This window comes from Clupea harengus, unplaced genomic scaffold (genome assembly GCF_900700415.2).
Source record: "Clupea harengus unplaced genomic scaffold, Ch_v2.0.2, whole genome shotgun sequence".
Taxonomy (NCBI): Eukaryota; Metazoa; Chordata; class Actinopteri; order Clupeiformes; family Clupeidae; genus Clupea; species Clupea harengus.
This window is the reverse complement of record NW_024880278.1, coordinates 1-25,002: the sequence shown is the minus strand read 5'-3', so window position 1 is coordinate 25,002 and position 25,002 is coordinate 1. Positions and strand designations below refer to the sequence as shown.

Here is a 25,002-nt window from a genome sequence, read left to right as displayed (position 1 = left end):
AAGGGCCTCAACTCTATCGGACGAGGTGAAGGGCCTCAACTCTATCGGACGAGGTGAATGGTACCGATTCCAAATGGGGGAAGAAGGGGGAGAAGGGCCTCTTCCATGCATGCCTGTGGCCTCCTCACTCACCCGTCTTGTTGTACTCCTCCACCATGGACTGCCTCATCTTGTACCTCCTCTCCAGCGCCTCGATGAGGCGGGGCAGCGTCTGGTCGTCAGTGGGGTCGTTGATCTGACAGGGGGGTAGGGGAGGGAAGCTCTGCAGCATCTGGCTCAGGCCTGCTGTGATTTCTGAACGCACAGACAACAGCGTTAGACACACAACCTTCACTTACACACAGGACATGAACACACACACACACACACACACACACACGTCATGCTTCAGTTGAAGTACTCTTGGGGCATTTAATTCAGTGTCCTCCTCATGTGCGCACTTGCAAACACACATGCTTCCAGGTGAAGTGGAATATGTACCCTTCAGGTCAGTTTGCACTTAGTACATTCAGCTAAGTAGCACTTAGAACAAACTAGTGCGTATTACACGGGACTCAGACGTACATGTATCTGCAAGTATGCACAGGACAAGTATGGAGGATGCAAGTAGTCAATATTCAACAGATTCCTCAAGTCTATCTGGATTCAGTTGCATGCCTGTGCGCACAAACACTAGCAGCAGGGCCTCCACACACACACACACACCCCATACCTTTGTCCGCAGGGCCTCCACACACACACACACACACACACACACACACACACACACCTTTGTCAGCAGGGCCTCCACACACACACACCTTTGTCAGCAGGGCCTCCACGCTCCTCCAGGCGGCGGGACAGCTCGTCCTGGAAGGCCTGGTTCCTCTGGCGCCGGCCGGCAGCAAAGCCACAGATGGGCCGGTCCACCGGACGCGCAATCTCCACCTCCTGGGTCATCTCCGCAAAGCGCATGACCAGCTGCAGAGGTGCGCAAACACACACACAGTTAGACTAACATTACAGAGATGTACATGCATTTATACTGTAGAATAAACATGTGTGTGTAGGGGAGGGAATGGGTGTGTCTGGAGGTCAAAAGGGGACGTCTAGCTTAGAACAAACCTATGAACAGGTAGGGCCATATGGATGCTAATGTCTTTTGGCCTCAACCATCTTGTGGTGGTTGTAGACAAAAGCCAACTAATGTCTCTGGCTCCAAGACACACAAAATGTGTGATGGCCCTCAACAGACAAAAGGTCAGGCGTCAAGCCTGATGGCTGTAGCCTGGTGCTATGCAAACTGACTTTTGGGGTTGCTGGAGGCATGTGAAATTATGTGAAGTTATGAATCCAACAGGGGCAAAGGTCATACCAGAGTCTCTTCGTAGTCATCCGCTTTAGGGTTGACGCACACAATCATTCTGACTTTGCCCTCGCCGTCAAAGTAGTTCTTGAAGAAGTGAGTCACTTTGGAGTCTCTGTACGGCACCATCTTAACAGGAGGAAGACAGGCAAGGTTATTGGCCAACAAAGGAGAATGCAGGTCAGATTTTTTTTTATTATATTATAATAAAAATATTATGAACCTACGTGGCATCTTAAATAAATAAACACACTAACCTTATTTGTGCCACACATTTGATTCTCTCTGAGAACTTCCATGCATGTCCGCAGTGTCATCAAGGACTGGTTGATGTTACCTGTCAAGGAGGAACACTGTGAGATGAGAGTCCACAGAAGACACAGTCCACATTCCCTCCCTCGTCAACACTCCGGATCAGCCATGAAAGATATTAGTAGTTTTCACATACTATTTTATATCACTTGATTCCTGCCCTTTGCCTCAGCCACGCCAACTCCATCTACAATCAGCTAACTTGAATTGAATCTAGAACTACAGCGGTGGTGCTCCATTAGCGATTCGCTATAGACAACAGACTCCTTCAGCCAGTCGGTTACCTGCTTCCCTGAGACGGCTGCCCTCCGCTCGAGTGCGGCTGGTCCTCTCGCTCCCGGCCAGGTCCACCAGGCACAGCTGACTCACCGACACCTGGTTCTTATCCTGGCCAGAACACACGGATGGAACACGGATCAGCGTGGAAGATCACAGGAGGAAAGAGGAGACGATAGCAATACAAAATAGAAATGGTCATTAGGTTAGCCGAGGTTAAAGGTTATGCCCTGGAGATGAGAAACACTCTTCTGATTGGCTGGCAAGTGCCGATTTATTCTCCATCACCGGACACCAACGGACACCTCAGCAGCCGTCATCACTTACGTAACGTACAGGCCAGTCAGACAGTGTCGGGGCTCACCTGGAGAACATTGTCCCCGTCAGCATCCAGAGGAGCCTGGGCCAGCTTAATGATGAACACGCTGTGGGATCTGCTAGACTCGCGGTTCAGTTGCGTGTTGGCAATCCGCCGCTTTTTCTGACCTGAGCAAACCACAACACCACGTTACAATAACCACACAGACTGTAGATACACATTGGTACATCACAGATAACCAGCGACCTACCTTTCCAAAACACAACACAATAACCACAAAGACTGTAGATACACAATTGGTACATCACAGACAACCAGCAAATTACCTTTCCAAAACACATCAAACGCCTCATCAGTGGATTTGACCTCCACTTCAGTGCATCCGGCAACATACATGTTGTGGTTCTGGTCTTCGCGGAGAATTTTAGACTGGGGTGGTCTAAAGGGATCACACACAACTCACAGTGAGCCACAGACAAAGACACAAGTCTGTATCGCTGAAATGGGTTAATTCTTCAGTAGCCAACAGTGAGAGAGCTGATTATATTAAACTGATCTCAGCTCAACATACAGTTGACAGACAGACAAGGCAGAGCAGATGCAAAGCAGACAGACAGAGACAGAACATCAAGCCATAGCAGACGGTCTATGAGCACAAACTAAGCAATGGGACATGGGGAAGCGCATCACACAGAAGCAGCACATGGCACATGGTACTTTCAGCTCAAGAGCGCTATCTATGGGTGTGGGTGTGGAAGGGCCTCAACTGGCCACGTACATAAACTCAGTGTTGCTCCGGAGAGGAGTGCCTCCACTGTTCCACCTAGCGAAGGAACACACACATTTCAACCGTACGGCTACACTACCATGGCAACTGATAAAGACTGGCCTTATGGGACCAGTTTACAATTTACTTTTTTCACGAAGCCTATTAAGTTTTTTTTCTTCCCTTTTCAAAAGAAACTACAGGGCTTCTTCAGTGCCTACTTTTATAGTAACAAATAAAATAATTGTTCATACATCCAAGCCAACACTAAAGTCACATGAGGCTTTCAATATTAAAGTAGCCATTTTTTCTAGTATAAATTACATTGTACCATTAACAATGACAAAAAAATGCTTTTTTTTACATATGAACAATTATTTTGTGAACAGATAGATAGATGGATACTTTATTAATCCCGAGGGAATTTTAGACTTAAACAGAATCACTTTCAGCAGAATGAAAACAGTCAGAATCACCAAAGCAGACATGTAGAGGATCAGAGATATAAAGACAAGTTGTGCTACAGGTCGACGGTCCCAAAACAATCAGTCAATACTTACTTGGCTTTTAATGGGTCAACGGGCGCCTCTTCCAGGAGGTCATAGATGTAGTTGTTGTAGATCTCGATGTAGGACACAAACACGCTGTAGCTGCTGTCCTCATCCACACCCTCCGCCCTGCAGGCCTCCTCCGGTCGGATCATGTCTGCAAACTCCGGGTCCACCCTCTGCCTGCAGTTCAACACGGCACAAATCATTAGTCGTTTCTACATATTACACCATTGTCTATTTTATGCATGTTGACATATGGCACAGCTGCGGCGCTCTTCTCTGTCCAACCTCGGCACCATTGCAAATGACGACGACGACGCCCCCCCCCAGTGCGTTTCCCAACGTTTAAATAAAGAACTTGTTGAAGCCTGTCATCGCCCCATTACGTGTCAACAGTGACATCTCCACTCGCCGCAAACCTACCGCGAGGATGGAGTTTTGGGAACGTTCTGCTGACTGTCCCTCTTCTGCCGCTCCAGTAGGGCATCCACCTGGTTCTGCACCTCCATGCCGTTCTTATCGTCGGGCTTGAACACCTGTGCACAAACAGCACAGCACACAAGGTAAGCCCCAACAGTCAGGACCCAAAAATGAGCTTCATTAGTGAAATAAATCAATCCATTAATTCTTCCATACAAATCTTTTGGCCTGGTATGGGCCGATGCTGTTGAAGATCATGTCCAGACACCGGGGAAGGAGGCCGCCCTGTCCAGGAAAGCCAGTCATGGTGTAGGTCTTCCCACTGCCAGTGACGCCATAGGTAAAAAGGAGACCTGGAAAAGCGAAAACCACGTTGACGCAGAAGACATTTGAGGAGGTTAAAAAAAAAAAAAAAAAAAAAGGGCATACTTTAGACAGGTAGGAAGATGGCACCAACATGTTTAAAGAATGACTCGTACACATACCATTTTTGCCATGCATGACATCATCCACAAGTGGTTTGGCAACATCCCCAAACAGCTCCATCTGAGTTGTTTTGATGCCAAACACTTTCTTGAAGGAATACTGGGTCTGAAACACGGTGAAAGATTACAATCTTGTGAGGACAGGAATGTGGTAGCCCATTGTTTTCAGTTCCCCAAAGGAAATACCAGATTAAACAAATCTGTCCAAAACAAACAAACCAAGCTACCTCTTTGTACTCCCCATTTCGGTTGGCCTTGAGGCCGTCTGGGGCATGTAGCTGAATAGTGGTGTTGCTGATGACCTCGATACAGCACTCCTCATCATCACAGCTCAGTGGGCGCGCACGACAGTACACCTACAAAAACACCAGAGCATGAATCACCAACAGCTGTGGCGCTGTGTCCGACATTGTTCTGTATAAAAACGTCTATATTAAAGTTCACATTGGTCTCTAATATTTGAATGTTCATCCATTTATGAAAATTAAGGAAATAATTTTGATTCTCATAGAACCCCAATCTCAACGCATTCAGAATATACTAGAGACGTTTGGAAGACGCAAACATTCCAGGGCTGCCAACATGACCATGCCATCAAAAATCCTAAAACAACGCATCCTCCATGCCCAGACGTAAAACCAACGTACCCCAACTGGATCCTTCTGATTGTTGTAAGGCTTCTTCGGCGCAGGTCGCCGGGGGGTTCTGCCCTTCCTGAAATGTCAATATGGCATCTTATAACAACATCCCGTTTCGCAAAAAAAAAAAGTCAAAGCCAACAAACGTTAAAATGACCAAATTAAGTTAACCCGCGAGATGCACGATGATTAAATTATTACGGCCGGTAGTAGCAGTAACTTCAGGTAGGTGAGCCCAACAGAGAAACTGTAAAAGTAGCGATAGTGCATTAGCAAGCTACTGCCAGCAAAGTTAATCGAGTCACGGTTGGTCTCATGGCTCTGCGTTGTCTGTATTCACTTGGCTATCGTACCTAGCAGATAGCTAACCAAGATAGCAATAGACAGACGGCGGTAAATGTACCTGGCTAGCTAGTTAGTGCTTATTTATATATCGTTAACGTATATGTAGCTGTATAACTACGTGAAACACGAGCACAACATGTATAAGGTACATTTGGCGTTAAATTAGTTGCCAACTGGCAAGAATAAACACTTGTATCAGCTTACTATGACGGCTAATTCAAAAGCATTACTTGCTCCACACCCAAGGGAGCCAGCCAGCTAATGTTAGCAGAGTGGCTACCAATTGCAAAGTTAAGAAGTCACAGCTTAAGACTCTAAATCAAATGAAGTGAGTACAAACAACATTTGTAAGTTAACCTAAAACAATTCAATTCGCGTTTATAATCAAGAAAATCAGTATTTTACTCACGTAGGCCTTAACATGGTTATTGTTTTGGTTTAATTCTGCGTCTGTCTTTGCGACTGTGCTCGTCTTTCAAATTCCAAATTCGAACTTTCCCTCCGCCTCTAGACAACGGATTTTTCAAATCACACCAATCAGAAGGCAGGGGAAGTCCCTCCCTGGCTACGAGGCGCACTTCCGTCGATCAAACGTCATTAGACAAGCAAGTTGCGCCCTAGTTATGCGCTGGGTGGAGGCAGAGCCATAACAAAGATTTTCGTTTTTTTTATGACAATGTTTTTTTTAGACTTTCACAGATCAGTGCACTGCCCGAGATCATTTAAATAAAAATGCACACATGAAACTTGGAAAATATAGTTTAGGCCTTTTCAAAATCGAGTCGCACTAGCTATTGACAAATCATTTTTATTTAAACAGGGTAAAATAATCTATAGAGAATACATAGGGAAAATTGTCATTAATAATTGTACATGTATGTATTATTAGGTAGCTGTCAATGCAGACATTAGCAAATTACTATTGAGGTAACTCAAATTATATGAATTATATGAATACATATTTTAATTCTCAAGTAATTATTCTCATTACATAGCCTACAGTCAATCACATATATTGTATCTATAAGCTAGGCTGTTCCCGGTGCTTTTTTCATTGCCATTTTTCAAACTTATGTATATACAAAGAAATTAAAGTCCATAAATAATTAACAATGTTAAATAGGCCTTCCAGGTCATAACATAGAGCAAATAAGAAAATTCTAGACGTGCATCCTTTGGAGTGTCAGTCTTTGTTCATGACCTTTGAGTGATACATTACTTCCACTGACGGAGTGATTTCCTGTCTCACACCTGTCAAGCAGCCAATCATGTGCCATTGAGCCTAACTACCGATGACAACAAAAGGCACTTCTAGTTGAACATGAGTCATAGCCCTTGATAATGTCTGACAATTTGTTGTCTTTGTCCCTGTTCTTGGTGGTGGAGAATAGTGCATGACTAAATATACAGATGACACACAGATTGGCTGCCACAGACACCAGAGTCACCCCCACTGTGTTGGTGAAGGTAATGGGAGGTGAGTGAGCAAGGAGCCACGTCTGGCGCAGGACCATGTCCAGTTCTATGGCCTTAATCTGGACCACAGTGGCAGTGATGGCAAACACATGAAAGAGCTGGTGACTGTTCCCTGTGGAGGAAAAGAAAAACAAGTGGAAACACATGAAGCCAAGAAGAGATGACATATGATCAGTTTATGACCTCCATGTGAAGTGAACCCCTAAATGTGAGGTCCTTTAATTTGGAAATAAACTCTCTCGCCTTCTCCTTCATATGTAAGCACGTGTCAGTAAAGCCCATCATTCTTGATTGCATGCACAAAGCTATGTGATATTAAAAATGAAAAAAATCCCTGAAATATTTTTCAGCTAATACTGTCGGCTTCTACTTGTTGCATTCCTTAGTATGCCTCAGTGTACCTGACCCCTCTGGTGTTAGTATGAATGTTCGGAGTTTCCATGCTTGTTATGTTGTGAGAGGAGTCTTTAATTGGCACCTATGTAGTCGAAACTCCCTGGAGCCAGACGTTCTGGAAGGCGAGTGGCGAAGAGGAAGCCAGTGAGGAAGGCAAGAGCTATGTGCTGATGATGAACACCGTTGGCCTCATTGTCTGTGCAGCCCTCACCGACACAGACAAATAGCTGCAGGTAAAATACAGAAATACCCAGTGATTCGTCCACTTTAGATATTTTTATGAAGCAGTTCAATATGAGTTGCCAAATAGACTGAATTTCAGGCAAGATAATGCATTTAATGAATGCCATGGCAATGGGACAAACTTACTCTGTAGAATAGGGGGATGTTGTCATAAACATACGGCAATGCAAAGGCTAGGATACGTAGAGGTTTAGTAAGCTTTGCAACTTGGTAGTCAGGCAAACTAGAGACAGAGAAAAAAAAAACACATTGATCCCACTGAGAAAAGTGTAGCATTGGGGCACGGTGGCTCAGTTGCTTGCACTGCTTGCACTGCCGCCTCACAGCAAGAAGGTCATGGGTTCGATTCCCGCAGGAGGCGCTGTTGGCTCTGGAGGGCAGGTCCTCCCCAGAGTGCACAGTGGGCTATCTCCCGGGCCCTTCTGTGTGGAGTTTGCATGTTCTCCCCGTTTTCACAAGGGGTTTCCTCCACTAAGGACCCCACCAGAAAAAACATGCAAAATAACAGAACACATGTCCATCCCTGACTAAAGATGGACAGTTCACTTCACTTGGTCCCCGGGCACTACAAGCTGCCCACTGCTCCTGGGGGGTCCTTGAGGAAGGACGGTCCAGGATGGGAAAAAGCAGAAAAGAAATTCACCGCGACCTCAGGCCTATCTGCGTGTGTGTCCTGTGTCGCCTCCATATATGCACGTGTGTGTTCCAGTGTGTCGTGTGTGCCATTAAAAACCTGACAAAGGTCTTAATTATTATTGGCAGAAATGCAGAATTATGCCCTGACTTTTACAGTTCGTATATGCTAAATTACATGACCAACCTTTATATTGAAACATTTCTTAGGTCATATCAGGTGATTATCAGGTCAAGGGGCGTCAAGAGATTAAGATGCCAAGATGCTTAAAGATGCCAAGATGCTTAAACTTGCAACCCCACTCCAAAATGGCCCCCATACCAACACATTTCCTACCCTTTTATGGTGTCCGCGCTGTAGTGAAGAAACGGCAAACCTAATCTGAAGAGGTAAAGGGGAAAAAGAACAGACTCAGGATGACGTCACAGCAATGCCACTGCTCTGAAATATTCCATTTGCCTTAGAGGCAAAACACCCAGTTAATTCATAACCTATCAACCTCAGAGAATGGATTTCAGTCAGAGACCGTTTTTACATTTAAGTTCAACCCAGCTGATTGTTTTGTAGCACACATGGTGTTGCAATGTTTGAATTATATTTTTACTTACATAAACAAAGATTCCATATGAATGTTTTTATCAGTGATCCTTAAACTGATGTGGCACTGAGATTTCAGACCAACAGACACAAAACAGGGAAACAATGACTTGCTTTGTGTCGCTGTCACAAGAGTGTCAGCCACAGCTTTGTTACCACCACCATGTTACACTTCTTCCTCTTGTTTTCTTTTATCCCTGTGTGACAGCCTGACTGTGTGTCATTCGTTATCTTAAGATCTTGTCAAAACTACGCGTAACAGATCAGCTTGAACATCGAAGTGGTGTTGTGGTTTGTCCAACACTGCCATTTCAAATACTGTTTGAATGCCTTTTGATCAAATGTCAGCAACACTTTCAAGGGTGTCAACAAATAGGATTCCATTGCCCCAAAGGCAGCTTACCTTGAGCAGCAGGCCAGAGCTGTGCAGACGAATGAGTTGAGCACAGCGATGGAGACGTACCAGTGGTGGAATGTGCTGTTCACCCACTTCTGAGGAAACGTATATGAGGAGTAGACTACCGCCGACCCTGATGAAACACATGGACACTTATGGCACTGAGGGAACATATATGAGGAGAAGACTACTGCCGACCCTGATGAAACACATGGACACTTATGGCACTGAGGGAACGTATATGAAGTGTAGACTACTGACGACCCTGATGAAACACATGGACACTTATGGCACTGTTTGTCGGCGAGTGGGGTTATCTCATAGGTAGAACGAGTGATTGATGGAGAGGTAGAATGACTAGACAGACAGACAGACAGACAGACAGACAGACAGATAGACAGACAGATAGATAGATAGATGAAATAAAAAAATTATAGAGAAATACAGCATAAAATGCCCCTTGGCTAGACATGTGTTCGTACCGAGGCTGTATAAGCTGATCGCTCCGTAGTCGAAGAAGAAGCAAACATGGCGTGCCCTGACTGACATGCTGCTGAAGGTGTGGGCACAGCTGGAGGCCAGCGGGTAGACACAGCAGGACGCTAGGTACACCAGCAGGGGCCAGGAGTACAGGCTGCGCTCCCCCTCCTCCATCGCCAAGGCAACCATAAGCAGCTTCCACAGGAAGAACCTACCGCAGGGAGAAACACACGCTAGCCATTCAGTCAAATTTGGCATGTTTGGCCTAATCTTTTACTGTGAAATGGAATCACTAGAACCAGAGAAAGAGGAGAATCGGTGCCACGTGACCAGCAGGGACGCCAGCAGCACATGTAGGCCAGTCTGTTCAAAGTGGCTTCATAGGGGACAAATTCAGAATCTACTCTTTAATCAGTCCCTCCAGGCTCGCATATCACGCAATTCAAGGATTCAATTGGAATTTTCTCTTATTACCGCAAAACAAAAAAAGTCATGGAATTTCTGCATTTGTGATTATAATACAAAAAAGCTCTCAAAATCACATCAATTTTAACCAGAGTTTTTGAGAATTCCTGCACAAAATTCAGTCACTTTTGGCTGCAACCATCACAACAAAACCCTCGCCAGATCCTGTTGGGACTGTTTAGTGTCTATATCCATATGTAACTGACTCATAAGTCATTTTTTCTTCTTTTGAAAGAGGTGACAGTGTGAAGCAACCATGAATATTGACTTGACTGGGAAACATGTCAAATGTATTAACTCAACTGGAAACATTTGAAACAGCCGGGATAAAATCCTATCAGGAAAACACAAGCCTCAGAGCCATACCATGCAGGAAGGAAGTGTGTCCAGATGTTGAGGGTCTCATTGGTCGGCTGGAAGACGCTCAGGGCACAGTCCTTGGCTGAACTGTAGGGGGGCCGGTACCCCGATATGATCCCATCCTCATGGAACACCTGCAATCAAATAACACCATGATACCTTGACAGATATGCTCCACTGATTCATAACAAAGACTGTGCTGCCTACCTCATGTGGTTACACACTGAGCGCTGCATATGCTATATTTAGCCAACTAAATTACTCATTACCGAGCATATAGCCTGTATACTGTATATTCAGGTCTTTATACTTACTTTGGGAACCTGGTTGATGGTTAAGACGTGAGGTAGCTTGATGAGGTTGAGCATGATGAGGGTCTGAGGTTGTGGCGGCACAGGTAGGCACAGGTGCGGGTATACAGGTTGGCATGGAGAAAATCACCTGCTGAGAGGTGTGCCAACCCCTCATCACCACCCCTGGCGTGCACACAGTCAGAGGTCTGCCCCAGATATCCAGATCTGTCCAAGCAAACAAGAGAGGAGAGTTTATGCTTTCTGGAGAGTTCTTTGAACAAACATTCAAAGGCATATGGATTACTTTAGCTGTGTTAACCATAAACATTCAAAGGCAAACGGATCCCTTTAGCTGTGTTAACCATAAACATTCAAAGGCAAACGGATCACTTTAGCTGTGTTAACCATTGTAGGAGACTGAGAGCTTTTGTTTCAATACGCACAGGGGCCACAGGTAGGTGACACTTACGTTTTCAGACATGTTCACTCCCATTTAAAGACACTGTGCCGAAAAATAAAGACAAATGAAACACATTAAAAACAACAAAAACTTTGTGTGTGTGAAATCTAGTTAATAAGTCTGTGAGAGGACGTGATGTTCCCCAACTCTGAAAAAACTGACTGAAAAAGCCCTTATGAATATGGATTATAGTTTCCGTGACTACAAAAAGCATGTTAATATAAAACTAATCTTACTCTTCTCGCCTTTGTTTTCCTAACCCTTCTGGATCTAACTGGATGAGTTAGTCATTGAGGTATTCCAACACAGCCCTGTGTGTGGACCTGGAAAAGCACTTACTGCTGTAAGGAACTCTCATATTCTACGTTATCAGAAAGGTATTTGAACTTGTCTGCTTGTTTCTCAGTGGTTATACTCGGGTCTCATCAGAAACCTGTATGTGATGGGTAGTAGGTCTGCTCCATAGTTTGACTGCCCTCACAGTGTGTATCTGTTAGCTAAGTTAAGATATGCTTTCTCTAACAAACATTTGATTTAAGAGGAATCAGACCGGGCAACAATCCCCTCTGTCAATAATTAACCTGCAAGAGTTTGTTAAAATCAACTAGGAAAAAGGAAAATGTATCCTAATGTGAAATCTATAATAAAGATCTGCTTAATCTGATAGTGACAATACATACCAGACACAAAAATCACGAACACACACGCACAAACACACACACACACACACACTGAGGCTTTAATTAAAATGGGAGTTATTTACCGTCACGCAGAGGGCCAGAATATTCTTTTGCGTGTCTGTTCCTCGTTTTATTAACTGCTGAATTATCAATCATCTAAACCTCCATGAGAAATATACAGTCTTTGAATATAATTGTCAATAATAATGATAATAATAACAGCTGAGGAAAGTGGGGAACCACTGATTTGAGTTGGAGCAGTTTCGTTTGGCTTTCAGTAGATATTGTAACTTGAGAGACAGGTAAGTTAAGACATCTCAATGTAGTATAACCTGTCTGACTAAGTCTGTAACATGAACTCAATACCTTTGACCAAGTATGTAACTTGGAGAACCCACAGAAGTTTGTAATGTTATCTATTTTTTTAAGATGTGTGTTGCTTAAGGAAAAGTTTGTTTTCAACTTACGGTCAGAGAGAGTAACAGATGCAGCTGTGGAATCTGACAGGTGTGTGAGCGGACCTGACAGTATATGCGTGAATTCTGTGTGGGAGTTAGACGAAGTTAGACGAGTTTAGACGAAGTTAGACGAAGATAATGCAAGTAAACACATTTTTTGCGTTGTCAGCTGTGCCCCACTCGAGGGATCTGATTGGCTCGACTGTGATGTGTCGTTACCAGGCTGCCTGGACAGGTGGCTGTACAGTAGCCTACTGGCAGGCTGCACTAGGTACAATATTAAGCGCCAGCGACAATAGGTCATCCTGCCAAAACGCAATATTTTTGTTACAGTTTAACCTGTGGGCTGACTTGTGTGTGTGTGTGTGTGTGTGTGTGTTTGGGGGGGGGGGGGGGGGGGGGGGGTGATACATGGTTTGTCAGGGGCAGGTAGATTATACGTTCGCTCACATATTCACATAATATTCATCTGCATTTTCATATTGAGGCGTTTTTCATGATTGTGTATGGAACTGGATCCCCCCCCCCCCCAACCCTTACTTAACTGCATGGCATCTGAGACAATACTGCCACCTACAGTTTAAATTTCCCTCCATCAACATGTTACAAAACATTCCATCACTGACGTCACTGCCTAGCACACGTGTGGTTTTGGTGGTGTGGACCTTGACGCGGGGCTCGACGAAAAGTTTTTGTCCGAAAACTGCAAATCGTTGCTGCACGCGGTTTTTAAATCTGCGCTTTTACGTTGACAGAGAGACGCATGGGTAAGAGATGTCGTCCCATTCTATGGTTTTACATGTCACAGTTTGGCTAGTCTAATCGTGAGTTGCATGCAATTGTGTAATCACTGAACGCTTGCTTGAACGGAATTAACCGGTATAAGAGAGTCCACCGACCTACCCACTTGTGATTGCAGTGTTTGGTGATAAACCAATAGTAATTTTTAGAATCATGGCAAGGAAGAAAACCACGGAAAACATTCAAGCCAAGAACAACAACAACAATGCGTCGTCAAGCGGTGTGAAAAAGAAACGGAAAAGCGACACCACAAGCGAAACGCTCACTAAGAAGCTGAAAGCCAAAAAAGATGAAAAAGCCTCAGGTGTGTTTGTGCGTCTCTTGTCCATAATATGTGCATATGTTATGAATGCTTTGGCGAGGTTTTGTAACTGAGCCCGCCCCCTTTACACATCGTTCTCTGTCTCTCTCAGGGACAGGAAACAAGCCACCTTGCCTGAAGTGTTCGGGGGATCAAAAGAAGGGAAACCATGGGAGCATACTGCACTACTTCTACAAGAACTCCCTCGGCCAGAGCATTCACTCACACCTGCGACAGGTAACGTCAGAGAGTAAGGTTATGCTCCTTTCCTCAGTGTTGGGCGAACAGCGTGGCCCTCTGACTGCTCTAGGGGTGCTTATGTTGTCAACATTTCGTAGTTAAGAACCCAAATATACCACACATGCTATAAAAGTAATTTAACGATCTTACCAAGTACTAGCCTCGCTGCATATTTGCTTTCATCCTGGTCCTATCTCAGCTCTGTGCACAAAACTGAGATGCCGTGCTGTTGTGTGCTAATGTAAGTGTGAATATCTTGAGTCAGTCTTGGGTTTCCTTGTTCATGTGCACACTGGAGTGTCAGTCATGTCCCTCATGGTCTTTACCTCTCCTGTGTTTCCTCTTCCTCCTGTGTTTCCTCTTCCTCCTCTAGTGTCTGCAGGAGCCGTTCGTGCGCTCGCTGGCCTCCTACAGGGTCCACAGCACGGCCAGCCCGTTCGACCGCAGGGTCACCTGCCTAGAGTGGCACCCCACGCTCCCCACCACCCTGGCTGTGGGCTCCAAGGGGGGAGACATCGTACTGTGGGACTACAACGGACCCAACAAGATGTCCTTTGTGCAAGGGGTCAGTATTCGTGTGTTTGTGTGTGTGTGTGTGTTTGTGCATGCGTCCAGAAACTCAATACATTCCACTTAATTAGTAATTCAGTGAAGTAATCATGAACCAGAGATTTAACTCAATTTTGACAGTGAATTTCAACACAGTAAATATATAATACTGTAGTTTTACCACTGTGAAGTGCCGGGTGACTTCACCTGTGTGCCAGGTAACTTCACCTGTTGGTCCTCTGCCCGGGCTCATGAACAGTGGTTAGTAGATGTGCAAATAGCATAAAATACGACAAGGGACCTTTTTTCAAAATCGACAATTTTAAGTCTGCTTGAGGTATTTGCCGATGAGAGGATTTAGCCTCCATAGGTCAATATCTCTTATAGTGATGTTAGGAGCCCCAGATCCTCAAGCAGATGGGCCCCCCCTTTATGTGCCGCGGTTCTCCTTAAGTTTTCTTCCCGATTAATGGGGTGCTTGCTCTAAGGGGGTTTCAGGCCCTGGGCTCTGTAAATCTCCTTGAGACAATTTTAATGTTTTGGCGCTATATAAACAAAATTGAATTGAATTGAATTTCTGTAACATATTGAATGGACGTTTGTTTCTTGTTTAGGACGGTGCTGGACACTCAATCACAGGCATGCAGTTTAACCCTTGCAATGCCAATCAGCTGTTCATCTCCACTATTGGGGGTACAACCACTCTGCGGGATTTCAATGGGACCGTTGTAAAAGTGTTTGTCAACACTGAATCATGGGAGTAAGATAAAGATCTGTCTCTATAATACATCTCCTCACATAACCCCGTGAGCATTTGGTCTTTAGTACATAACCGCTCACCTGAGCATTTGGTCTCATCAAGAAACACTAGGTGCTGTCCTGAATAATTATGGTCTCATTTGGCTGGAGTAGATCTATACGTGTTTGTTTGACTGAATCTGACCTGAGTTTTATGCTTCCCCTCTGTTCCTTTGTATGGCATAAACAGAAGTTACACTTGAAGAAATTGACGACACGAGAGATGTTCACACGTAGTTCCAAACAAGGGATGATTTGTGATTTGTACCTACTTGGCAGATTTTCGCAGACAGTTGTAATCTTCTGAAGTCCTAAAGTAAATTTTGATCTGTGAAAGTGATTTATACACTTTCATGGTCATTCCAGTGCTGTGCCCAATCAGTAATATATCCCAGGTGTACCTTTGAATAATGCCGTCAGGCCAAGAGGTAAAATTATGGGATGTTGCATGGTCTGTGTGAGTGGATAACACATCTACTGGCGGTCTTAGTGATTTAAAGTTGAGAAATGTGAAAGCGACTCGGTCATTATGAGACAAACTAAACGTGAATCTGCTCTGAGCTTGCCTTTGATTATGTGCTTCTCATCTAAAGTCAAAGTAGATTTGCTCTTTTTCCCTTTTGTTTTCACACACCAAGGCACAGGAAGTGGAGCACATCAATCAGGTGCAATGTGTACCCGTGCTGTGAGAGAAACGTACTATGCTTTAGTTTAGATGGCTGTAACTGGCTATCTAGCACAATCTGTGGCCTCAGTTATTGGTCGACAGTTAACTGAACAGTGTTGTGATTGGTCTGCATTGTAAGGGTCAGCCCTGTGATTGGTCGATCCTGTGTTTCGTGCCAATTTGACAGTCTGTCCTGCGTGTGGTCTCTGATCAGTAGTCTGTCCAATGATGTGTGCAGTTTGCCAGTCTGTCTTGTGATTGGTCTCCGATTCGTCACTCAGTCCTGTGATTGGTCCGCAGGCCAGTTATGAGCCCTGTGATTTGTGTCTTTGTGTGCTCACAGAAAGGAGCAGGTGATTTCATTGGTGGGATGAAGTTCTGTCCGTCGGACTCGTCGAGAGTCTATGCGGCTTCGGGTGACGGTTCCCTGACTCTGCAGAGCTTTCAGGGTCTCCCCTCACAGACCCTCTCCAGAGCCCAGGACTGTGGCCACACTCACCATAATGTGTGGTGAGGAAGTAGAGAATCACTGAAATAGGAAGCATACTTTGCAAAAAAAGAAGTAGACCCATTAGTCTGAGCTGAGCGTGTTTGCTTTGCAGGTCAAGGAAGGTAGAATCGTAGCGGGCAAAACGGTTGGCACATTTGCATAGCATTAGATTTTTTTTTTTTAGATTAAACTTTATTGTTATTGCACAGAGTACAAGTACTGAGACAACGAAATGCAGTTTAGCATCCAACCAGAAGTGCAAAATAGCAATATCATATTCAATGAACTCTGTTAACAAAAGTTCCTCTGCTTGAAGAATACGCCATGGTTCCAAAGAGAAATGTTCTGGAACTGTTTCTACCCTCAACTTCATAAAAGCTGTTTAATTCTGAAGAACACTATTCAGACCTCTAGAACTATGCCAGCAAAAGGGGGTGTTTCATTTGTATGTAAATGTTCTTTTTAAGTTTTAAATAACTCCTTAAGAAACCTTGAGGGTTCTTTAGAGTGTTTTAGGGGTCCTGTGTCCTAGTGTTGGCAGGTGCATGGTGTGTGTTTCACAGTGATTTGTCTATGCAGTGGGATGGTGTGTGTTTCACAGTGATTTGTCTATGCACTGGGATTTTCTGACTATTGCAGCCTAGCAACAGAACATCCGTAATCAGTAAGCTCCCCAGTGTAGTCTGATCATTCTATGTATATTCAACAGAGTTTATCACCCTGTTATTTTCTTTTGGTCTTATTCTTGGACTGAATGTGAGAGTATTTTAAACCAAGACCAACCATGGTAGTCCAAACTGAACAGACATGCCCGCTCTGAATGCCTTATATATATAATATATATATATATATAAATATTATATAATTATATATAATATACCACACTGACACTTAATGATAGAATAGGATAACAGAAATATTATCTTTTTTGATCATTCATAATATTTTCATCTTATGAAAACTTGAATCATGCTAACCCTGATGAATTGTTTCCTCCAGTTACTGGTATTGCTGCGTTGATGTGTCCGCTAGCCGCCAGATGCTAGCAACAGGGGACAACACCGGACGACTCGTCCTTCTGGGCTTGGATGGCCACAAGGTGTGTGTGTGTGTGTGTGTGTGTGTGTGTGTGTGCGCATTTCTGGCATATCCTCCTGCCTTGGCAAGTCCAGAGTAGTCCATTAGGTAGAACATTACTACTAAAGGTGAAGTTCATATGCATTAGGCACAGTTCATCTCTGTTGAAAGAGGAGGTTTGTACCTACATCCTAATGCTAATATTTACATAGATACAGACACATAGCATAACCGCTGACACACTGACAAAGAAGAGTGGCCATTGCATTTAGACTTTATCTATTGCACATAATATATCATTGAACTTGTATGTAATAAACCCGAGACCTTTCAGCATGTGTAAGTTTGCCTACTTTAAATTGACATAGTATTCTAGTGCTTCCCTAGATCGAAGCCCACCAGGCACATTAGCTGCTGCTACCCTAGATCTGGTAGAGGTCCTTTCCAAGGCCAGATATCTTGCTCTTCCAGATGATGATGTATTGATGGATCAGTGTATCACCGACATTTTTACTAAAGGGTTAATTTTAAATGTATTTGTTTACATTTCTGTGTAGATATTTGAGGACAAGCTACACAAAGCCAAACTGACACATGCAGAGTTCAACCCCCGCTGTGACTGGCTCTTGGCCACGGCGTCTGTCGACAGCACTGTCAAACTGTGGGACCTGAGAAACCTCAAGGACAAGAAGAGCTTTCTGCACGAAATGCAGCACAACAAACCAGTTAACTCGGGTAAGAGTCTGTTATTTCACCTCAAAGGGATCAATGTGGATCTAATGCTGTCTCCCTCTCTGACGCTGTCTCCCTCTCTGACGCTGTCTCCCTCTCTGACGCTGTCTCCCTGTCTGACGCTGTCTCCCTGTCTGACGCTGTCTTCCTGACCACCCAGCCTATTTCAACCCCACGGACAGCTCAAAGCTCCTCACCACAGACCAAGGGGATGAGATCAGGGTCTACGCCTCGTCTGATTGGTCCAAGCCTGAGCACATCATTCAGCATCCTCACAGGCATTTCCAGCACATCACGTCCATCAAGGTCAGACTCTCATCATGGACACAGTCCAAATGTCCCTCTGGATCAATGCAGTATCTATCTATCTGATTATCTGTTTGTCTGTCTGTGAGTGGCAGATTACGTGTCACAGGGTCATTGGGGTAAAATGTAAATGTACACATTGTCATGCGTTACCTTTCGTATTTTGAGTTTTTAGGGTAGTCCTTTTTTAGCTACTTTCAGTATTAACGAGCAACCTATAAAGTATTAGCTGGCAGTATCAGTATGTGCTTACAGTATTTGAATGTTTCACACTCTCCCTCTTGGGAGCCAAAGTGTGTGCATACATTTTTATTATTTAATATATGCAGGATATAGGAAATGGAGCTCACTTACTCATAAGGCAAAATCGGATATTAGAAATCCAGTAGAGGAATATGTACATGCATGTACCAGGACACACGTGTTGTACCACTCTCAAAGATCTGCTTTTTCCTGCAGGCCACCTGGCATCCAATATATGACCTCATAGTAGCTGGCCGTTACCCTGACGACCGTATCTGCGTTGGTGATGTCAGGTCAGTGGACATCTTCGATGCCAACACAGGGGCTCTGGAGTGCCAGATGCTGGACCCGAACACAAAGGGCATCATTTCTGTAAGTGGACTTTTCGCAAGAGTTTTTCAGGAGAATATTTTCTTTTTTTTAAGATTTAGATAAGTCTTTATTGACAGGAAATGAGTGGGAGAGAGAGATGGGGATGGGAGCAGGAAATGACCTCAGGCCGGACTCGAACCTGGGTCCTGATGGGCGCTGGACCTGTATGTGGGATGCGCTATGGCTCCTCCCCTCTCGTGAGAAACGGAGGGTTGGTTCTGAAAGTTCTGCAAGTTATTGTGGGGAGATCTGTGGTTTGCGTCGTGGTGCAAGAATGCAGAAAGGCTGAAATGTTGGATGTTGACTCACTAATTTGTTACAGACAAAGCTCTAGCAAACAAGGGGCAATTTGAAGATCAAGACAGAATACAATAAGATTTTACACGCAATACATTCCTGTTCACTAATAAATTACTTTTTGTAATGGTGTCGGCATGTTAAGTCATTTACATAACTTGTAACCTCCATGTGGTGAACCTAACTTTGTGTTAGGCTAACTCTTCTCCCTGTGCTTCATCATTTCAGTTGAACAAGTTTAACCCCCTGGGAGATGTGCTGGCCTCAGGAATGGGTATATACTTTCTCTCTGGTTATTTTATTTGAACTAGTGTGATACGCTAATGCAGAAATTATAGTGCCGTCTATAATCTCTTGCCATTTAAAAAAACCTCTCTGTAAACACACATGAAGCAAATTTCTAAAATCTCTGTTAGTATCTAAAAGAGTATCTTTGACATTTTAAGTAATACTTCTTTTATGTCATCTTTTAAATCGTGGTCAAATTGCAGGCTTCAATGTCCTGGTTTGGAACAGAGAAGACGTTGTGAATGGCATGCAGGAAAGCCTGCTGAAGAAGAGGATGGAGGAGAACAGAGGCCAAGCTGGAACATCTAGAACGCGAAGTCGTCAACAGCGCCCTCCCAGGGACAAAAAGGGAACTGCAGAAGATTTGAAGCTGAAGAAAAAATTGGCATCGCTGGAGTCAACAGAGACCAAATCCAAGACACAGAGGAACAGAAAGAAATTGGATTGAAACTCAGCCACGTCACAGTATTTGTGCTGAATACCTTTGAGAAAACCACTACGTAATATTACAAGTTACAGAGCTTTATTTTTCAGATTAGGATCAAGGCTTTTGTGACCAGCCAAACATTCCCTGCTGTCAGTACACAAAACGTTACACAACTGTTGTCAAACTGTTGTCTGTTATGTATGTTTAAATTGATATATCGATACTTTTGTACATTAAAGTTTATATGTTGCTCGATAACACCTTGAGTATCTTGCTTGGCATCAGTACAGATGGTCATCTGAAGCTTGGTTACGTGAGGATGACAAAATTGAATTACCAGGGAACCATAAATTGTGAAATGGAGAAAAAAAGTCTTTATAAAAAGTTATGATATGGCATAATATAATTCCTGCACTAAATAACCAAATGTATTTTTTTACCTCATCAGTCAGGACTGCTTATGCTTATGCATTGGCATTGATCCCCTAACGTCTCAGTACCGCCTAAAGCTTGACACTGGCCTTGCGCAGGTCAACAAATGTGACATTAGCCAGACGGCCCAGGACATCAGTCCAGGCTCGCTGCTCATTCTCCGGGCGCTGCCGTCTGGCCTGGTAGGCGGAGTAGACGGTCCCCAGGACGAGCGCCTCGAAGCGTGTCGAGCTGATGGGCTTGTCCTGGCGCTCCAGACTGAGGGCCATACCCTCCAGGGCGGAGAGGCTCTTGGGGATGTTGTCGTTGAGGAGGGCCAGGAAGGCTCGCCCCTGGCGCATGGAGGCCAGCTCCACATCAAGCATGGCTATGTTGTTGTCAGCGTCGATCTCCAGTCCACTCAGCAGAAACTAAAGGCAGAGGGTGGACTGTGTGAGACCGAGTAAGCAGTAGGAGGCGTTAAACCTACCCCCTTTACTCAATGTATTAACTTCAGACAGTTACAGAGTGAGTCTAGGAGTCGTTAAACCCACCCCCTTTACTCAATGTATAAACTTCAGACAGTTACAGAGTGAGTCTAGGAGTCGTTAAACCCACCCCCTTTACTCAATGTATAAACTTCAGACAGTTACAGAGTGAGTCTAGGAGTCGTTAAACCCACCCCCTTTACTCAATGTATGAACTTCTAGACTCACTCTATAACTGTCTGGAGTCGTTAAACCTGCCCCCTTTACTCAATGTATGAACTTCAAACAGTTACAGAGTGAGTCTAAGAAGTGGTTCTGCATTATGTGGGCCTGCTCCACAAGTGTGCATAGTTGGCATGTGTGGATCTGGATGAGACAGATCAGGGTTAGGTCTGTCACAGAGCTCGCTGTGATCTGGGGGTTCAGATCGTATATCTCACACATTAAAGCCTATGTGTGTGCTACAGAAACAATAGGCTGAGGGCCATACCTCAAACATCAGGTTGGCATCACTGACAGACTTGACAAAGCCTTGGGGATTAAGACCCCCATGGTTACCAGGAGAAGCATCTGCCAGGAGCGTGTACGTCCTTGCAACTACACAGACCAGATCAACACACAGAACAGAAGAATAAATGACAAGAGCACGTAGAAGCAAGTTAAAACAGCGCAAACGCCTATTTTTGGTCCGTATCCATGGAAAGTCCCAGCGACTGAGATGCTGCGGACGGCCATCTGCTGCGGAGTTTATCATGGCAGGGCGGGTAGAAGCCAGTGGAATTCAGACTATTCGATGCTGGCCCTTAACCGAAGCGAGGGGCGTGTAACAGCGTCTCAGTTCACCACAGGATGAAAATATTTTCTTCTACAATAAGTAAGGTAATTGTAGAAAAGAAATACAACATTAGATGATCGTTTGGCTGCCTCTCCTTGATTTGTGTTATGTGGCGCAGTGATATTTTGTTTTCCGAACCACAAATTATGATTTAATTCACGAGTGAGAGTATTGTCAACTAAGGCTTAGGTTATGGAAAACTAGTCATTTTTTGTTAAAAAAATAGGCAAATTGTCAAAGTGCTGAAATACGATTTCTTTTAGATGCGTTTAACGTAAATAAACTTGTAGCCTATCGGACACTTGAAGAAACTCTCAGACGCATGTAGGCTATGCATGCTTACACGATTATCATAAACTTGCGCAATGAACAACATCTCACCTGACATGTCGCAAAAATCCTTTAGTCCACCAAGCCCTAAGAAAAGCCACGCAGTTACAAACCACGGCATTTTTGCTATCATTTTGGAGGAAAAATACTACCGTCCGCGTGATTAGAGTTGCTGGCCAATGCACTCAGTCTTTTCCATCCCTTATTGGATTACTTTCCATTTCAATTCCCCAGTACGCTATAGTGGCTCGATTATAGGTCTAGTTTTCCACCTGCGGAAATCACTTCATGCTAATATACAGATGCAAATGTATAATCTTAGTTTGTTAAAGTTTTGTAACATTTGATGATTTCCAATCAACCGGTTATTACATGTAGACTTCGTCACTTTATAAGGGCTACTAATCCTAAATCCTTAATTACCCTGGCCTGCTTTAAGCTCATAAATACATTGCCTGTTATTTACTTCGTATTAATTATCCCGTTAGAAATGTGTGTAAATACCTGTTGGGGATTCCGGACCTGCGATGACAGACCTCCGACACATGGTGGCAGCAGTGAAAAAATAATGGCTTTAAGCATGGTGGTGACAAGATAAACAAATACAAATTGTTGTGTTGTATAGCTCAACTTGTAAAACTTCCCTGAAGAAACTAGATAGAATACAGTTTAAAGCCCTAAGAATAGTCTTAGGTGCCATGACAACAACACCTACAAGTGCTCTACTGGTGGAGGCAGAGGAAACCCCTCTCAGTCTAAGATTCACTAAACTCTCACTAACATATTGGGTCAGATTGCAGGGAAGTGTTAACAATCTGGCAATATCAGTACTTAAGGATTGTTGGGAATATTACAACTAGTCTAGTGGGTGTGGATGGAGCATAGACAACACAGCAGATCAGTATGGAATGAAAAATCTAGAATTTAGTCCTGCATTAGCTCTGACTGGTGTTCCTCCATGGATACTTCCATTCCCAAATATAGACATAGAACTGTTAAATCAAAGGAAAGAACTTCCATATGAACAGGTTTTTTTTTACAGCGTATTGCCAAAATTACCTGAATTCTTCACATTATAGATTCCTTAAAATATTTACAGATGGATCCAAGGACCCAAGCAGTGGTCACTCTGGTATAGAATTTAAAAGAATATACGGATTTAGACTAACTAATTATGTATCTGTTTATTCAATTGATATGGTAGGAATTACAACTGCATTGAGATGGATTGAAAAAATAAAACCTCTTAAATCAATTATACTGATTCCATGTCAGTCCATCAAAGTTTTGAGGGGACATCCTCAAGAGATGATCTTATTTTAGAAATAAAATATATTTGAGCAAACATTAGGAACCTAGGGATTGTAGTTCAGTTTTGCTGGGTCCAAGCACATATTGGAATTAAAGGGAATGACATGGCTGATAAAATAGCAAAAAATAAAGATAGAGACCATGCAAAGATGGCAAGATGAATGGGAATCTGATCTTAATGCTAAGTATCATAAAGTACAGAGCCAGGTCGGGGGAAAAAGTCTCCTCATTGGGTTTTAACAGAAGAAAGGAAGTGGTATATACCAGAATAAGACTAGGTCATACAGGTCTTAATTCCGCACTAAAGCTGATAGGAAAGGGTAATGGTTGTGCTGAATGTGCTGAATGTAATGTTAAGGAACATGTTATTTTTAATTGTAAGAAATATGATAATTTCAGAATGAAGAGGCAAGAGGTCGAAGCTGAAAATGATAGGCTTATAAATTATATTCTAGAGGAGCGAGACAGAATCAAAGCTTGTATTATGTTTTTGAATTTTTTTTTAATAAGTCTAGCCTTGCCATAAGTCCCTTTACACACTCCTGTATAGTAGGTGGCGGTATACGCTATTATCGCTGTAACCCGCCAGAAAGAAGAAGAATAGGAAGAAGAAGAATATAAACAAAAAAAATACTTGGGAGTCGCGGTTTTTACTTTGCCGTGTCTGTCTTTAGCATACATCACTGCACATGTTGACATGCAAAGAAACCGGTACAGTTCTACTTTTATACTTGAAAACATGCAATGGCAAAACCGCTGTTCAATGTTGTGCAAGTCCTCATTTGGTTGGAGCCAGGGAGTTGAAATAGATTAGTTGCAGGTTAGCAACTAGCTAGCCAGGCTTGTAGTAGTTGTTATGGTGTGCTGCTAGCTAACCATAGTTAGCTAACGATATATGGCATCAGAGTTTTAACTGAGGACCTCACAGTCCTGATCATCCACTGTGATGTGGCGCGCTACTCGTGTATGTAGTTTTCACTCAACTTCCACTCCACTTCAACAGGCCATTGTTAGGTGTCTATCTCAGAAGTTTGCTTCTACAAGTGTGTTACGGTTTGTAGCTCAGTTAGCTTGCTGAATTAATCATAGTGACGGTTATAAAGGTGTTAGCTTTATATTGTTAAATCGATTGTAGTGCTGTGATTAATACAACTGCACAGTTTTTCCTGTGTGTGAAATAGGGTTTGGGTATGACATTTTGAACACACACACACATAACCAATTACCCGTGTGACGGACATTTTAAAACGGCAGACTTGTTTTTAGACTGACTGATCCATCTGCTGGAGTCGAATGAGAGAACTCCTTTGGATTTCGTGACCACAATTTTCAGGTAAGCCGTTCTGCTGTTTCTGTCATCCATCTCAGGCCTACTCCAGATGTTGACGAAAAGGCTCTTTGGACCTTTCGTTGAGTCTTTATACAAAAAAAACCAAATCGTTCAGTAAAATAAACATTCACTCTGGTTTATTTGCAGACAGTATGGAGCATGGCGACGAGGGAGGTCTGAGCGTCGGGGGCTCGGTGGGAGAAGACAACTACTTTCAGGGGTACACCTTCACCGATCGCTCTCACTCCAGTCGGTTGGTGAAGAGCATCATGGACTTGTGTCTAGAAGACGGGCTATTCGCAGATGTCACCGT

General features: G+C 43.7%; 4 protein-coding genes and 1 long non-coding RNA gene across 5 annotated transcripts; 2 read left to right on the top strand and 3 right to left on the bottom strand.

The window, feature by feature from the left end:
• Positions 1–132: 132 nt before the first annotated feature.
• Positions 133–6,052, bottom strand: LOC122131767 (kinesin-like protein KIF23; the record flags this gene model as incomplete). The annotated part of the gene is made up of 15 exons (XM_042706435.1): positions 5,867–6,052; positions 5,122–5,188; positions 4,702–4,830; positions 4,475–4,580; positions 4,206–4,342; positions 3,993–4,105; positions 3,579–3,749; positions 3,031–3,075; positions 2,579–2,691; positions 2,298–2,419; positions 1,942–2,044; positions 1,603–1,682; positions 1,355–1,474; positions 801–960; positions 133–294 (listed from the first exon to the last, which is right to left on the bottom strand). Coding segments are annotated over exons 1-15 (1,642 nt in total), but the record flags the coding sequence as incomplete, so codon positions are not given.
• A 454-nt stretch (positions 6,053–6,506) lies between these two features.
• Positions 6,507–10,928, bottom strand: paqr5a (progestin and adipoQ receptor family member Va). The gene is made up of 8 exons (XM_042706434.1): positions 10,820–10,928; positions 10,512–10,639; positions 9,683–9,891; positions 9,207–9,333; positions 8,543–8,587; positions 7,699–7,795; positions 7,412–7,556; positions 6,507–7,045 (listed from the first exon to the last, which is right to left on the bottom strand). Exons 1-8 carry the CDS (start codon positions 10,871–10,873, stop codon positions 6,744–6,746), a joined length of 1,107 nt encoding a protein of 368 aa, XP_042562368.1. The 5' UTR covers positions 10,874–10,928; the 3' UTR covers positions 6,507–6,743.
• A 2,072-nt stretch (positions 10,929–13,000) lies between these two features.
• On the top strand, positions 13,001–20,135 carry ddb2 (damage-specific DNA binding protein 2). The gene is made up of 11 exons (XM_042706432.1): positions 13,001–13,163; positions 13,316–13,501; positions 13,611–13,735; positions 14,112–14,303; positions 16,096–16,262; positions 17,242–17,341; positions 17,877–18,054; positions 18,212–18,357; positions 18,817–18,972; positions 19,498–19,543; positions 19,761–20,135. Exons 1-11 carry the CDS (start codon positions 13,160–13,162, stop codon positions 20,003–20,005), a joined length of 1,545 nt encoding a protein of 514 aa, XP_042562366.1. The 5' UTR covers positions 13,001–13,159; the 3' UTR covers positions 20,006–20,135.
• On the bottom strand, positions 20,064–22,474 carry LOC122131764 (protein FAM180A). Its single transcript, XM_042706433.1, has 3 exons — positions 22,100–22,474; positions 21,374–21,480; positions 20,064–20,826 (listed from the first exon to the last, which is right to left on the bottom strand). The coding sequence occupies exons 1-3, from the start codon at positions 22,179–22,181 to the stop codon at positions 20,488–20,490; spliced, it is 528 nt and encodes a 175-aa protein (XP_042562367.1). The 5' UTR covers positions 22,182–22,474; the 3' UTR covers positions 20,064–20,487.
• A 1,470-nt stretch (positions 22,475–23,944) lies between these two features.
• LOC122131765 lies at positions 23,945–24,996 on the top strand. Its single transcript, XR_006152138.1, has 3 exons — positions 23,945–24,070; positions 24,626–24,692; positions 24,837–24,996. It is a non-coding gene; the product is annotated as an uncharacterized LOC122131765 (long non-coding RNA).
• Positions 24,997–25,002: the final 6 nt, after the last annotated feature.